We start from the raw sequence: 15,889 nt of genomic DNA, 5'->3' as shown, positions 1-15,889 counted from the left end.
TCCAGAACAACAAAACCAACAACCACAGCATTATTACCTCCTTCTAGAAAATGAAGAAATTGGAGCATTTGTAATGTCAGGTTCCCATTCATCTTCAGGATCACAAAAAACATCTTCACCTCTGTTACTACCATTACTCTAAGAAAAAGAAAATACATAGCTTCTATTAATTTTGAATGAAAAAAATTAAATAATAAAGTTGAAATTATAAGATACAGTAAAAACAAAAATAATAACATCCTCAGGGTAAATACAGACATCGCTTAAATATATTAATCATAATAATAATTTATATATTTAATATTTATAAGATATCATTTAAAATTCTACCAAAATAAATACTATACAGAGTTTAATTCAGAGAAAGTATAATTATGTGGAAAAATAAGAACTGCCATGAATGGTTGAAAGTGGGAAGAAGCGAATAGGGAGGGAGACTGTCTCACTAGGTTTTAATGTGTCCAGTGCTGTTTTTAGTTGTTTTAAATACACAATCAATTCACTTTCATGTAGAAAATTTGGAAATTGTTAATACACAAAAGCACAAAGAAAAAAGTTAAAACCATTTACAAATCCATCACTTAGAGAAAAACACTGTCAATTCTTTGGTATAATATAACTAAATCTTTTTGGATTTTCCATTATGAGTATATTTTACATGCCTAGAATAAACCCTGCTGGCCACAGCTTCAGTATGCTTTAAGTATTGCTCTGGGTTTACTAACATTTATGATTTTTATAACTGTGCTCATATGAAGATCAATTTATAATTATCTTCTGAATCACCTTTTCAGCTTTTGTAGTCTTTGTTTCTTTTGTTTTTAATCAGTTATTATAACACTAGACATTCCACAGTAGTTAAAACAAAAAGGACTTATTCATTACTGAAAATGTAAAAGAAAATACATAAAACTGATTGGAATAAGCGACTTTTCCTCTCCAATTATTTTTTTAATCTTTCTTTGAAGCTAGCTTACTGACAAATTTTTCCATGTACTTCACGGTGATTCCTCTATTAAGTCAGTTTTCATAATTTATTTTCTCCTAAAAAGTCTTTTCTTTCTAGAAAATTGTCAAATTTAACACCATAAAATTTTACAATGTATTTTTTTATTATTTTATATTACTTTTTAGATCAAGTTACATATTTAACTTATTTTTATCTTTGTATTAAATAAAGCATTAAAAAGCTGTGCCCGATGTATTTAACTATAATACCAGCACTCTGGAAGGCTGCAGCAGGAGAGACAGAAGTTCAAGCTCAGTCTGGGCAAAATAGCAAAACCCTGTCTCAAAAAAAACAAAAAACAAAAAGACTGGAGATAGAGTTCTGAAACTTTGGTTCAGTCCCCAGTACCAGAAGAAAAAAAAGGCATTACAGCTATAATTTGGCAACTTCTTTTAAATTTTTTTTTTTTTTTGTCTTTTTCCTTTTTTATCGGTACCAGGGATCGAACTCACAACTGCCTGCTTGCAAGGCAGGCGCTTATGCCACTGAGCTAAATCTCCAGCCCCAACTTCTTTTAAATTTTAAAATGTCTTCATTACTGTTATTATCTAAGTAGTATAGAACATAATTCCACTACAGTCACATTTGAAAATGAGATATTCGATAGTCACAATGCAACAATTTTAATTCATGTTGCAATTATTTTAGAGACAAATAATAATATAGAGCAAAATTAACTTTATTTTCATATTTTCATAAAGCATCACAATAAGTTCTATGTGATTCAAAAATATAAAATGAAAAAGCAGAGAATTGAACAAGATTTCAGTAAGATCTCTGGTTTGATAGACTCAGACTTACCAAATTAAAAATGCCTGTATAACAAAATGAAACCAAGAAAAAGATTATATAATCAAGACAAAAATGTATATGATAAATACTTTAAAAGACTTATTACCAAACTATCTAAAGAACCTGTATAAATATAATAGTTCATTACTCATATTTCACTTAATGAAAAACTCAAAGTGTCACAAATACATAATTTATCCATAAGGAAACAGAGTCAAAACCTCAGATCCATTAATTATTAAAATACAAACTGAAGAACACTGGGAACACTGGCAAGTGATGATACTTCTAGCAAGCAATTTGTCAGTAAGTAAAAATTATAAGTAAAGTAAGTATGTAAAAAGTAAATAAGTAAAAATTATAATTTTTAAAAATCCATATTTGGTCACCATTTGAGAAGTAGAAGGCAAAGGAATAAGACATTAAAAACTAATACATACAGAGATACTATTAAAAGCAGCAAGCAATTAGAAACACCCAAAGCACAGTAACAGAGAAATATAATTGTATAAAACGTACATCATTAGGAATAGGAAGATGCAAATTGCTTTATGTCTGTCAAATTTCTTCGCCTATAGTTAACTAGAAATGCAAAATCTTAAAACTCAATTGTAACTCAATATTCAGCACTAAATTTCTGTATCATACATATATTGAAACAAACTAATAAAACGTCATTTAAATACATGTAAAACATACGCATAATTATTAATATTTGGTTGAGTAACTGATAGATTATCTTTTATTTTTCAAATTTTCTTCACTTTGAATATGGCTTTTATATAGTTTTATTTTAAAAGATGTATAGAGATTTTAATAATATTCCAAACCTCATAAAATTCTTTCATTGCTGCAAGTTTAGATTCAAACTTTTCGAGACTCCAGAAAGTTGAGACCCCAAGCTGCAGGTTACGAACTCGAATAGATGTCTCAGAATGACCTTTATCTGGAGCATCATGCCTGAAACAAAATCAAATAAAAATGCTTACTCAAAATATACACCATCATTCATACTCAGAGTTTTCTGGAATTGAATAAGTCCATAAAAATTCACTCCACTGATTAAATAATTCCATGTGAAGCATTTTTATTTTAATAATAAACACATCTAATACATACTACATAAAAATAATTTCTCACATATAAATATTTTAAATTTAAAAAATCTACAAAAATGTATTTCTTTTAAAAAGTGGAATGCAGGAATGGGGATACAGCTGAATAGCATATTTCAATCTTTGGGGCCAAAATAAAGAGAAATTTAAGTCAAAATAAAAATCTATAAATCCTTAAAATATCTAAAATTATTCTGCTTATAAATATATTCTTGTTATTTGTTGAAATCTCATTTACTCCCAGGCAGTGTCACTGGGGTCTCTTATACCAGCTCTTTCCTATTAAAAGCAGCAAGCAAAAAAAAAAAAAAAAGAGTACCACATAAGAGACTTTAGAAAAATGACTTTCTTTAAAATCACGTCAGCCAACTGGTTTAAAACAAAGAACTGCTTTATAGTCAGGATAAGTAACTACTCACCTGCCAAAAACATAGTGTTTTTTTAACTTGCTGCTGATGGTATTGGCTTCCTGAATCATCATTGAGACTTTCATGGAGTTCCAACTTGACTGAACTAATAAAAGCATACAAAGAGGATTCAAAATACATATATGATCACTAACATGCATCACAAGACAGAATAATTCCAGACAAAATGATTTGTTTTTTTCTGAGACAAGGTTTCACTATGTAGTTCAGGCTGGTCTTGAACTCATTATGTAGTCCCAGCTGGCTTTGAATTCTCAGAAATCCTCCTGCCTCAGCCTCCTGAATGTTGGAATTACAGGCATGTGCTACCATGCCTAGCCTAGAAAAAAAATGATTTTAAATGAATGGTTTAACTCTATAGCCCAGAAAGATAAAAGTGGTACTTGAGTGATTTGTTTTCAATCCCTGTTCTCAAGATAAAATATTCTTCATATAAAATGAGGTCTCTCATTTGCAAGAATGGTAGAAACTGAAATTGCTATCAAGAGGATAAAGATGTTCTAAGAGAGAAAACCCCAAAGACAATGCTTTTCTAACATACTTATTAGGTATTTTTCTTTTTCCTAATTTCTAATAAAGACTTGCTCACACTAGAAGTAATCCTTTTTAAAAAAATTTTGTCAGCAGGTATCCTATAGGACATAAAAATAAAATGGCATTAAAATACAACGGCACACTTCTGTAAGGCCAGCATTTGGGAATCTGAGACAGGAAGATTTCCAGTTTCAAAACCAACCTGGGCTATATAGTGAGTTTGAGGCCAGCCCGGACTACAAAGCAAAAACCTGTCTTAAATAATGAGGAGAGGGGGGAAGGAGAGAGAAAGGGAAGGGAAAGAAGAAAGAAAGGAAAGAAGGAGAGAAGGAGAGAGCAGAGGAGAAGACAATTTAAAATTCTACTTTCTAATTTAAATGTAAGATTTTGGATGGTTTTTTCTCAGGACTTTTTTTTTTTTGGTACCAGGGATAGAACTCACAACCTCACACTTGCCAGACAGGCACTTACACCACTCAGCTAAATCCCCAGTTGGGTGGTTTTTTTATTTGGTTTTTTTGTGTGTTTGCTGGGGGTGCTGTTTATTTGCAGTGCTAGAGATTGCATTCTATGTCCTTGCACAAACTAAGCACATACTCGTTCTACCACTTAACTACACCCCTAAGTGTAGTTTAATATTTTACCATAAATATTTTCAGCAATATCTAAAAGCAGCCATTTTAAATATATAAAGGCAACTAATAAACATTTTAGTAATTATATATAAGAACAATACCTAACTTTAGCAAATGTCTGTTAAACATATACTCACTTGTAAAACTTTTATCCCTATTATTCCGACTCTGCTGTAGAATTTGTACTTCTTTAGCAATTTTTTGCTTTTCATTTTCTAAAGCTTCCAGAATTTTTGCATGACGAATGCTGTGGTCTTCTAAAGCCTGACAGATATTTATTTATACAGACACATATATAAGGATGCAAAGAGAGAAATTGAAAAATCAGATTCAGATGATAGTTATGTTAACTGAAATCACTACAGTAACTATTTATATACATATCCATATCATTTTGCATACTCTAACTTCCTACAATAAAATCAATTTTTAAAAAACCAGATTGATTATGGTAGCACACTATTATTGGATCTCATTTTACAGTATTTTCATTATGTATAAATGGCTAACACTTTATTAAACATAAAAGGCCTACAAATTATTTATAAAATGTCTTAATAATGTGTTTACCTACAATAACATCAGTAGGAATTTTTAAGGGTATAATCTATTTCCTCTGGACCCAGAACAGCAAAGCATGTGGTCTCACAATCCCAGATTTGAAGTTATATTACAAAGCTAAAGTGATAAAAACAGCATGATACCAGTATAAAAATAGACACGAGGATCAATGAAACACAACACAGATGCATAAATAACACCAAGCACATTCAATGATTTGATTTTTGATAAGGGGGTAAAAAACATATACTGGATAAAAAATATTTTTAATAAATTGTGTTGATAAAATTGACTATCTACATGCAGAAAATTTTAGACTAATTTTAGACTAGTATCTAGACTAATACCTCTTACCATGTACTAAAATTAAATCAAAATGGATCAAGGATTTAAGTGTTAAAACAGAAACACTTAACCTGGTAGAAGAGAAAATAGGTAAAACTCTTGAAGTCACAGGCATAGCAACAACTTTCTTCACAGAACCCTGCTTGCATAGGAAATAATACCAAGAATCAACAAGTGGGACTATATCAAATTAAAAGTCTTCTGTACAGCAAAAGATACAGAGTGAAAGATACAAAGTGAAAAGATACAGAGTGAAGGGACAACCTATAGAATGGAAAAAAACTTTTTGCTAGCTATTCTTCAGGTAGAGGATTAATAGCCAGAATATATAAAAAAACAGAAATTTAGACCCCTACCCCAAATAAAAGACCCAATCAAAAACAAAACAAAACTGGAAAGTAAAACGAACAGACAGTTCTTAGAAGTATAAATGGCTAATAAGCATATAAAAATACTCAATTTTGGTGGTCATTAGAAAAATATAAATTAAACAATACTAAGAGATTTCATTTCATTCTAGAAAGAATGGACATCATCAAGAAATTGAATAAGAACAAATGTTGGCAAAGATGTGGGCAAAAGGAAACCCTTTATGTGCCAAACACATTCACTGGAAGAAAGACAGCTTTTTTAGTAAACAGTGCTGGAAAAACTGGCTTTGCATATGCTAAAGATTAAAGTTGGACATATATCTTTCACCATGCACTAAACTAAATTCAGAATGGATCAAAGATCTAAATATTAAAACACAAACATTACATCTTTCTGGAAGAGTGTAGGTAAAACTACTGCAGACATTGGTGTAGGCAAAGACTTTTTTTTTTTTTTTTTTTTTTTTGGTACTAGGGATCGAACTCATGACCTTGCGCTTACCAGCAGGCACTTAAGCCACTGAGCTAAATCCCCAGCCCATAGGCAAAGACTTTATGAACAAAATTCTGATTACACAAGAACTGTCACACAAATCAAAAACTGGAATCTCATCTTACTAAAAAGTGCACAGCAAGAGAAACCACCAACTGAGTGAAGATACAATCCACGATGTGGTAGAAAATGTTTGCCAGCTGGTCCTCAGAAAAAGATTATTATTGAGAATATATAAAGAACTCAAGAAAATCAGATTTCCCAAATTTAAAGACCCAATCCAAAAATGGACATCTGAGATAAATACACACGTCTCAGATGAAGAAATACAAACAGCAACTAAACATATAAAAAATGTTCAACATCACTGGTCTTTCGAGAGATGCAAATTAAAACAACACGAGATTCCACCTGACCCCAGAAAGAATGACTATTATCAAGAAATCAACCAACAACAAATGCTGGATAGACTGTGAGGAAAAAGGAACCCTTCTCCACTGTTGCTGGGAGTGTAGAGAGGTGCAATCACTGTGGAAATCAGTGTGGAGAGTCCTCAAAACTCTAGGATTGGAGATCACATTTGACCCAGCTATTCCCTTTCTGGGCATCTTCCTAGAAAAATTAAAAACATTGTACCACAGCAATATATGTGCACCGATACTCATAGCAGCAACAATTTGTAATAGCTAGATCTTGGAAACAACCTAAATACCCATCAACTGAGAAAAGGATAAAAAAGATGCTGTACTTTTATACAATGGAGTACTACTTAGCCATAATGAAGGACAAACTTGAGACTTATAGGTAAATAGAAGCAACTTGATACCATATTCATAGGTGAAATAAATGAGACAGGCATGTGTAAACATTGTATTGTCTCACTAGTGTGAGAAGTTAAAAGAAACCATAGATAGATACATAGACAGACAGACAGACAGACAGACAGACAGATGTAGATGAATACATAGTTAACATAGTTATAGTATTGATTCTCTGAGTTCACTGAAGAGAAAGGTTTGCACTGGTACTGTTCCGACAATTGAATTCAGATGTCCTGCACTCTGGGTGACCAATTTTGGGATGGCAATGTGCCAGGTTCGTGTCATTGTCCCAATTGTTGTGTTTTGAAATTGCTTTTTTTTTTCCTCTTTGAAATAAAATGGATTAAAAAAAATTAAAAATCCTTTTACATTGCTGATGGGAACGTAAGTTAGTACAACCGTTATGGAAATCGGCAAGGAGACTCTTGAAAAACTGAAACTAAAAAATTCTATTTGACCCAAATATTCCCTTTCATGGTTATCTAACCCAAAAAGTTAAAAGCATTGTATTATAGAGATACATGCATACTCACATCCCTAGCAGAACAATTCATAACAGGTAAATCTTGGAAGCTACCTATGTCTCACCAACAGATGAATGAATAAAGAAAATGTGGTATTTGTACACAATAGAGTACTACTCTGTCATAAAGAAAGATAAGATTGAGTTATTTGTAGGAAAATGAATGTACCCTCAGTCCATTATGTTAACTGAAATAAATCAGACACACAGGCTCAAATATCCCACGATTTCTCTCACATGAGAAATCCAAAATACAAATAAAAAGCAAAATAAAAGGTAGTAGAAAGTAAGGAGACAGATGTTTCTCAAACAGGAAAGGGATTAAGAGATGGAGGGAGAGAGGGGATGAGAAAAAGAATTAAGATGTATTATGTGCCAACCCCACCAAGGAGTGTAAACATTATATACTATAAATATGCACCAATAAAAAAGTTTAAAACATTTTAAGGGGACTGGGGATTTAGCTCAGCGGCATAAGCATCTGCCTTGCAAGCAGGCAGTCGTGAGTTTGATCCCTGGTACCGATAAAAAGGAAAAAGACAAAAAAAAAATTAAAAAATAAAAGGATTTTTAAAATAATCTTTTTCTTCTCATTAATATAAAGTAAAAACCTTCCGAGAAAAATAAAAACTGCTCAAAAAGGGCACACTAAAGAACATATGCTAACTAAATAAGACACAAAAACATTTGACACAAAAAGGCATTATAACACCCCACTAATACTGTTTTTAAACATTTAAACAGCTTGTCTTTCTCCTAAAATTCTGAGGTGGTCTATGTCATAGAGCAGACTAGTAGTGCCATCACTACATCATAGGTACCAGTACTTTGGGATTACTAGGAGTATTTTTCTTCTTCCCCTACCCTCATCTCTGACTTCCCTCAAGCCACAAACTTAAAAAAAGGGAAATAAAATTGTCATTTGGGAGTAAAACCTTAAGATTAAGATAGCGTCAAAGCAGAGGTTAAAATGGTGGCCCTCAGCTTTGATCATTCATCAGTATCTCCTACAGTCCTTGTTAATCGGACTCCGGGCTCCACCCCAGGGTTTCCAATTCCACCCCAGGGTTTGGCTCTGGAATGATCCGAGAACCTACATTTTCAACAGTAGTGTTAGCACTGACAGTACTGGTCCACAGACCACTGTTTGAGAACCACTAACATAAAGAATGCCTAAAAATACTGTCAAGTAACTAAAGATCCTAACATTTGGGATGTACCTTCAATCTTGTGACTTGATTAATGTAAGTCAGCCCTAGAAAGCTGCCTCTGTCCTCTATGAGAAGACAGAAGTAGGTGTGTGAGCTCCTAAGACTGAGGTATTGAATGCCATGCTGTGAGTTCTCTTAGCAAAAAGCCTACTTGCTGTTCGTTCACAGTCAGACACAGTTCAGGATAGACCCAAGACACGCTGTGCCCTTCCTACTGCTACAAGTCACACCCTGGCCATTTCATTTATTTACTTTATTTGGCATGACAGAAGATATGACAGTAGTAGATGTACAAACAAGAGGAGTAGAATGGAACCCATTTGGAAATAAGCGTTCTGTTTCTTCCTAAATATCTTTGTGCTGATGAGCGGTTCTGTGAGCAGTACCAGGATGTAAGCTTCAGTAAAAAACAGTTCTCATTTAAAGATTCAGACTTGGCTCAATTCTATGAAGACACTACAATGCTTTAAAAAAAATTCACCTTTTTGTCAGAATGGAAAAAACAAACTATAAAATGAAGTTACCTGCTTTGTAGCCAAAGTTTCCATTTCTAATCGCTTTTTATTGACATATACTTCCTGTTCAAGATGCAGTTTTGTCTTTTCTAATTCCTCGATTTTATGATTAGCCTTTTGGTTATTTATTTCCTGCATTTTCTTTCTTTGAGATTCTTCTTTCTTTAGAGAACATTAATACGAAGTTGAGGCAAAAATGCACAGCAATTTTTTATATGTAATATCCCCCAAAATACAAATCTGTTCCTTAAATCAATGCACAAGAAATCACTAATAGAAGAATAGGGCTATAGCTCCTCCACTTGATTCAGGCTAGCTCATCTAACTAAAAATAAATGCCACTAGTTAACTGTTTTAGAGTATCTTCTCTAAAATGGATTCTGGGAATAGAAGGCTGCCAGTCCCGCAGAGAAGCCCCTCTATTTTCTCCCCCTTTCAATAGCCCTGTCTACTCCCAACTTGCTTCTTGAAGTAAAATCAAGGAAGGCCAGTATTCACTGTGGCTCTCACTGCCTAAATCTCTGTTAGACTCGCACTTCGCAAGAGTCCCAGTTACTGTTAAGGCAACACATCATTTGGGCTGCACTATCAAGAGGTTAAACGCATTTCTGCATGTTACCAGTTCTGCTTCTAGTGCTTGTATTCTGCTTTCATATGCTGCTTTCTGAGAAAAAAGTTCTTGCTGAGCCATTTCTTTTGCAATTTGGATCCCTTGCATCATTTCTTCCTTTGCCTTCAACTGTGCCTCTTTTATTTCTGCCTCAAGTCTACAAAGAAGCAAGATTTTGACAGGTTACATTGTGAATAATTCCTTATGTATCAAACAGCTTCTAATCATACTAAAGTGTTTTCTATTGAACATACTTTTACACTTTCTTATATTATATCAACAGTGTTCTTAAAATTGCCATTGGTTCTATAATTGACAAAACATACAATGGCATGAAAATTTGCTTATTTCCAACTTGTTCTTGTAAATCTCTGATATTTAAATGAATAATTTTTTCTAATGCTTAGTAAGTTATATAAACATATGATAGTAAACAATGCAGTAAATATTATAGTTAACAATATAGGAAACACAAAATAAGGATATTCTATATTTAAGTCATAATGGTTAGAGAAAGCACTATACCTTATATATCAATAACTGTTGTGTTTGGGTCACATTATTTTAAAAAAATACGGATATGACTTTTGTAGGGAGCCACTGAAGTTGGAGATTGATCACATGTGTAGGGCTAAAGCAAGGCCAGCCCAGAAAAAACAAAGACCAAAACAAGCTATGTAACTGAGTTGTTCCAGCACCAAGAAGGCAAGGGACCCAGGCCTGCCAAGCAATGGGTTGCTAGGCAAAAGGGCTGAAATTGACATCATGTTTCCCAGTATATAAATAAAGGTGCTACAGTGGTTAAGCAGTTCCTTTCCTCCCATCAGGAGGATAAGTGCTCCACCTGACCCCAGTTTTGTCTTTTATTTTTCTCATTCTCTCCCTAGTCCTTAACCCCAAGAACCTCAGGAGCCGCATTGGGTTGTGGCAGACTTTAAAGGCACAAGAGCTGACAGAGCCTGTAGCATAATTTTCAACTTTTATAACAATTTGACAGTTACCAAGTCAAAATATTAGTTAGCTTTATCACCTTCTCAATACACAGGAGAAAAAACATTTACAATTACAGGTAACAAAATACCTTTCCTTCCCAACAAAAACAAATGTTTTAGACTTGCACTGCATAGAGATTCCCATTCCCAATTCTAAGAAAGAATAAAACTGTTATAGGAAAGATGCTAGTGGTTACCAGAGCTAGGGAGACAGGAGAATGAGGCGCTATTGCTTAATGAATGCAAGTTCAGTTTGGGATCATGAAAAGTACACAGTGCTGATGGTAGAACAAAAATGTGAAAGTATTAAAAAGCCACCAAACTGTATAAAATGGTACATTTTATTTTCAGGCTTTTAAAAAAATGATCCAAAGTAGTACACTTGTTTGTCATTCTTTCTTCTCTAGGCCTCTTTAGTCAGTAAGTCTTGCTGACTTTTATCTCTTATATTTCTCTCCTATCCAACTACTTTACATTTATATTTACCTTTTCCCCCTAGTTTCTTAGTTGCATTCACAGCCTGTATATTTGCTCTTCCTCTAATCCCTTCTCCAGACTGTAGTCATGATAGTTTCTCTAAAAATGTGCCATAATCATGAGTGTGTCATGTCTGCTTAAAATTCCTTAAAAGTTCTCCTTCCTTTAAGATAAAGTCAACACTCTAAGGATATCGACAAACCAGAGATCCTACAATATAGCATAAACTAAAACTGGGGCAAAAAACAAAAACAAATACACATTTCTTCACTCTTCCCAGGGTAACGTCTAATGCCTCTTTGGAATCTGCTACAGGGCCATCTTCTCATCCCCTACAAACCTTCTCTGACCTCTGGTGGGGATCAGATGTCACCTAAGAAGCTTCCGCATCACTCAGTATAGGACTCTGTCAGCTCCATGAGATGATGAATTCCTCCAGGGTAGGGGCTAAGTTTCAATTACTATTACTCTTTGTGCCCCTAGCAATTAATACAGACAGATTACATATTAGTTGCTCAATAAATGCTTATTGAATCAATGAATGTATCATGAGGGGAAAAAAATCACATCACTAGAAACCAAAAGACTTAACTACTAAAGCCTTATATAATGTGATTAATTCTGTTATATGCTTCTCTCATATACTTACTATTTTTTATATCAACAATAATACTTACTGTGATCTCTGTGCCATGAGTAACTCATTTTTAGCAAATTCAAAGTCTTTAGGACCCTCGCTTATGAAAGTATCTCTACTAGATAGCCTTTTTCCTTTTTGGACTTCAACTGGGTGATTAAATCTAAAATAATGATCTCCACCAAGAATCACTCGATCACCCTAAAGCACACAAAAAAATTTACTTGCTATGAGTCTGAACCAAAATAGTTACATGAGAAAAATTATTATGTTAAGCAAGTCCAAGTAATGTTACATTATTAATAATAAGCATAAAAATCATAGCAACTACCATTACTTTCTATATGCCAAACACTGTGTTAAATATCACATATATAATATTATTGTATCTCACAACAACCCAATGAGACATATATTATCCGAATTTTTGGAAAGGGGAAACTGAAAAGCACAGACCTAAATAACATTAGACATGCATTGAGAGCTTACTAATTTCAGGCAATATTCTAAAAACTACAAACAAATTTTTTAATTTAATCCTCACTACCCCTACCCTCACCACATAAAGAATAATCATATGTTTTGTTTTGTCTCCAACAGACTACTTTATGCCTATTCTCCTGATATATTTAGTACTGCTCTAAAAAGTGTCCTGAATGGGTGATATTCAATCACCTAGTTGCCAAATATCACAAAGTAAATGGCAGAGGCAGGATTTTAACCCTGTCTGGCCCAACTGCAAAGTCACATAATGTTGCTGCCAGTGTCTGGCACTGGTTCACAGTAATGTAACTTTTGTCTCTCTATATAGAAAGGTAAAGAATGAATAGAGTTAGGATTTTTGAAATGCCAAGTTTTTAATCCAGTTCAACTCCCTTATCTTACAAAATACAAAAAACTCAGACTCAAAGAAACTGAAAGACTCGCCCAAAATGAGTTTCTTATGTTGTGAAACCCATCCACTTACATGATGTAACACTGTGGGTTCCAAAATATGTTTCCCATTCACGTATGTCTTTGCTTCAGCAACTGGGATAATACTCACTGTCCCCCCAAAATTTTTGATAGTACTGTTAAAATAAGAAGAACACTGTTACAATACACTAAAAAATAAGAAAAAGGCAATATGAGATAATCCTTCCTGAGTTAATCTTTTGATGTTCAGATCAATTTGTAGCACTAACAACCTAGATTTTATTTTCCTCAACAAGATATTAAAATTGTATGAATAAAACATGGCCTCACTAGAAATTTCATCCAGGGGCTGGGGATTTAGCTCACTCAGCCCCTTGTAAGCAGGCAGTCGTGAGTTCGATCCCTGGTACCGATAAAAACAAAAAAGACAAAAAAAAAAAGAAAGAAAGAAAGAAAGAAAATTTCATCCAACAGTGATGGGAAGAATTTCCATTCTATGTATTTTGATTATAATTTCTAAATACAAATCAAAAATTTGACACCAAAATGAAAAAAAATACACAGAAAAAAAACTCAAGAAAAAATATTAAAATACTGATACTGATTTCTTATGAGTGGAACAGTTTTAAGTATTTTCATTTTTGTAAGTTTCTAGTTTTATAAATGAGCTTTAATAACAGAAAGAATAACATTTTTCCTCCATGAAAAGTGAGGTATTATCAAGGGAGGAGAAGTACAGATTAAAGCACACTCCACTTAATCTAATTAAATGAACCCTAATCCATTAGATGACACTGGAAAATCAGCTATACATGCCACACTTTCCACACAGTCTTTTTACTCACAGAATAAGAGAGAGTCAAAAGTATAATTCATCTTTGGACTAAGTATATAGAAGGAGAAAACTGCAGTAAAAGCTAAGTCTTAACTAAAGATCTCTTAACCAAAGATTAAGAAAATATGTATTTTGAGAAAAATAGTTCAATTAACACACTAGAGAAAAAGTATGCCAGGAAAAGTCTACCCTTACGCAGTGTATCTTTCTCACCAGTCCAGGATCTTACCCAGGAAAAAAATTATGTAATGTCTACTTGTTCTGATTCCTTTCCCCTCCTACTTCTATTTATCTTTGAAATTCCATGTCCTAGCACCCTACATAGTCTGGCTTCAACCACTATCTCCCTCATCTTCCACTGTTTCCCCATAAGAACTCCACTTCACAGCCAATCAGCCATTGCAGCACCCTAAATTTTCCATAACATGGACTTCCTTCCTTCCTTTATGTCACTCCTTCAACATAGGATGTCCTCATCCTTATCTCTACCATCCTTCCAAGCTCAGCTTACTTGGTAGAATCCTTGAAGAAGCACTTTATTAGAAATAAGCTAGAAGAGAATTCCAGTATGTGGTACTCATCTAATACTTGATACACACATTAATGAGTACTGAAGTCTTTTATTCATTGAGCCCCTACAGCCAGATGTATGTCATCAATAAAAACAGATAAGAAATCACATGTCATGAAGTTTATGGAATAGTAAGAAAAACATTGATCAGTATACTAAAAAAGGAAGTACAGAGTTCAAAGCAAGCAAAGGCCTTTCTAGTCACTTACTGAACTTTTAATTCTTTGGGGATATGTTCCTGTCTTTAGGGTCAGGGTTAGGATTAGAGTTAGATATTACTTTGCTCATGGGTAGGGAGAATCAATGTAATGAAAATGGTCATATTTCCAAAAGTATTATACAGATTTAATGCAATCCCAATCAAAATACCATTAGCATACCTCACAGAAGTAGGGAAAATATTCCTAAAATTCATTTGGAACCAGAAGAGAATTAGAATAGCAAAAACAATTCTTGGCAATAAAGGCAAGGCAGGAGGCACCACAATTCCTGGCTTGAAATTATACTACAAAGCTACTGTGATAAAGTCAGCATGGCAACCCATGTCTGTAATCCCAGTACTTGCGAGCCTGAGGAAGGAGCATACTTGCAGATTTGAGACCAGCCTGGACTACATAGTAAGTTCAAGGCCAGCCTGAATTGTATCGCACTAGCAAAACACATACCTGAGGATCAATGGTACAGATCAGAAGATGCAGAAACAACTCTAAACACGCTGTCACCTTATCTTTTTTTTTTTTTTTGTACCATACATCAAACTCACAACCTTGTGTTTACCAACTGGCACTTAAGCCACTGAGTTAAATCCCAGCCCAACTTTATCTTTGAGAAAGAGGCCAACAAGTTCACTGGAAGAAAGATAGGCTCTTTCGTTCTGGAAAAACTGGCTTTTCACAGGGCAAAGATGAAACCTAGACCCATGTCTAATCAAAATGTATCAAAAGATTGAAATATTAAAACAAAAACAGTAAACCTACTAGAAGAGAAAATAGGCAGAACTCTTGAAGACATAAGTACAGGCAAAGATTTCAGGTACAAAATCCTGATTGCACAGGACATAATATAAAGAATCAAAACTTGAATCTCATCTTATTAAAAAGCTTTTGTACTGCATAAAAAAATCACTAACAGAGTGAAAAGACAACCTACAGAGTGGAAAAATTTTAAATTAGGTGTCCCTCATACAAAGGATTAATATCTAGAACACGTAACAAATTGAAGCTGGACATGATGGTATACGACTATAATCCCAGCACTCCAGAGGCTGAGGCAGGATTACCATGAGTTCAAAGCCAATTTGAACGGTGCAATGAGACCTTATTTCAAAAAAAAAAAAAAGAATTGAAAAAAATCAGACCCACCAAACTTAAGAGTCACTCTAAAAATGGGCATCTGAGATGAATACATACTTCTCAGATAAAGAAATACAAATGGCAAATATATGAAAAAATAGTCAACATCAGTGGTCATTTGAGAGATGCAACTTAAAACAATGCTGA

General features: G+C 33.7%; 1 protein-coding gene across 2 annotated transcripts in view; it reads right to left on the bottom strand.

Annotated features, from left to right (window-relative positions):
• Kif14 (kinesin family member 14) overlaps positions 1 to 15,889 on the bottom strand; it is a 56,392-nt gene that overhangs the window by 21,079 nt on the left and 19,424 nt on the right. For both annotated transcript variants that reach the window (XM_003474851.4, XM_063239677.1), the window contains exons 15-22: positions 13,037 to 13,139; positions 12,110 to 12,270; positions 9,973 to 10,120; positions 9,363 to 9,515; positions 4,651 to 4,777; positions 3,336 to 3,429; positions 2,632 to 2,761; positions 38 to 138 (exon numbers count right to left, since the gene is read on the bottom strand). In XM_003474851.4, coding sequence (XP_003474899.2) covers positions 38 to 138; positions 2,632 to 2,761; positions 3,336 to 3,429; positions 4,651 to 4,777; positions 9,363 to 9,515; positions 9,973 to 10,120; positions 12,110 to 12,270; positions 13,037 to 13,139 — 1,017 coding nt within the window. The remainder of the gene's footprint in view (positions 1 to 37; positions 139 to 2,631; positions 2,762 to 3,335; positions 3,430 to 4,650; positions 4,778 to 9,362; positions 9,516 to 9,972; positions 10,121 to 12,109; positions 12,271 to 13,036; positions 13,140 to 15,889) is intronic.

This window comes from Cavia porcellus, unplaced genomic scaffold, assembly GCF_034190915.1.
Source record: "Cavia porcellus strain 051 isolate PalLab524CR breed Dunkin Hartley unplaced genomic scaffold, mCavPor4.1 scaffold_29, whole genome shotgun sequence".
In the NCBI taxonomy this organism is placed as follows: domain Eukaryota; kingdom Metazoa; phylum Chordata; class Mammalia; order Rodentia; family Caviidae; genus Cavia; species Cavia porcellus.
The sequence above is the reverse complement of the archived record's forward strand: the minus strand, read 5'-3'. Positions and strand labels throughout refer to the sequence as shown.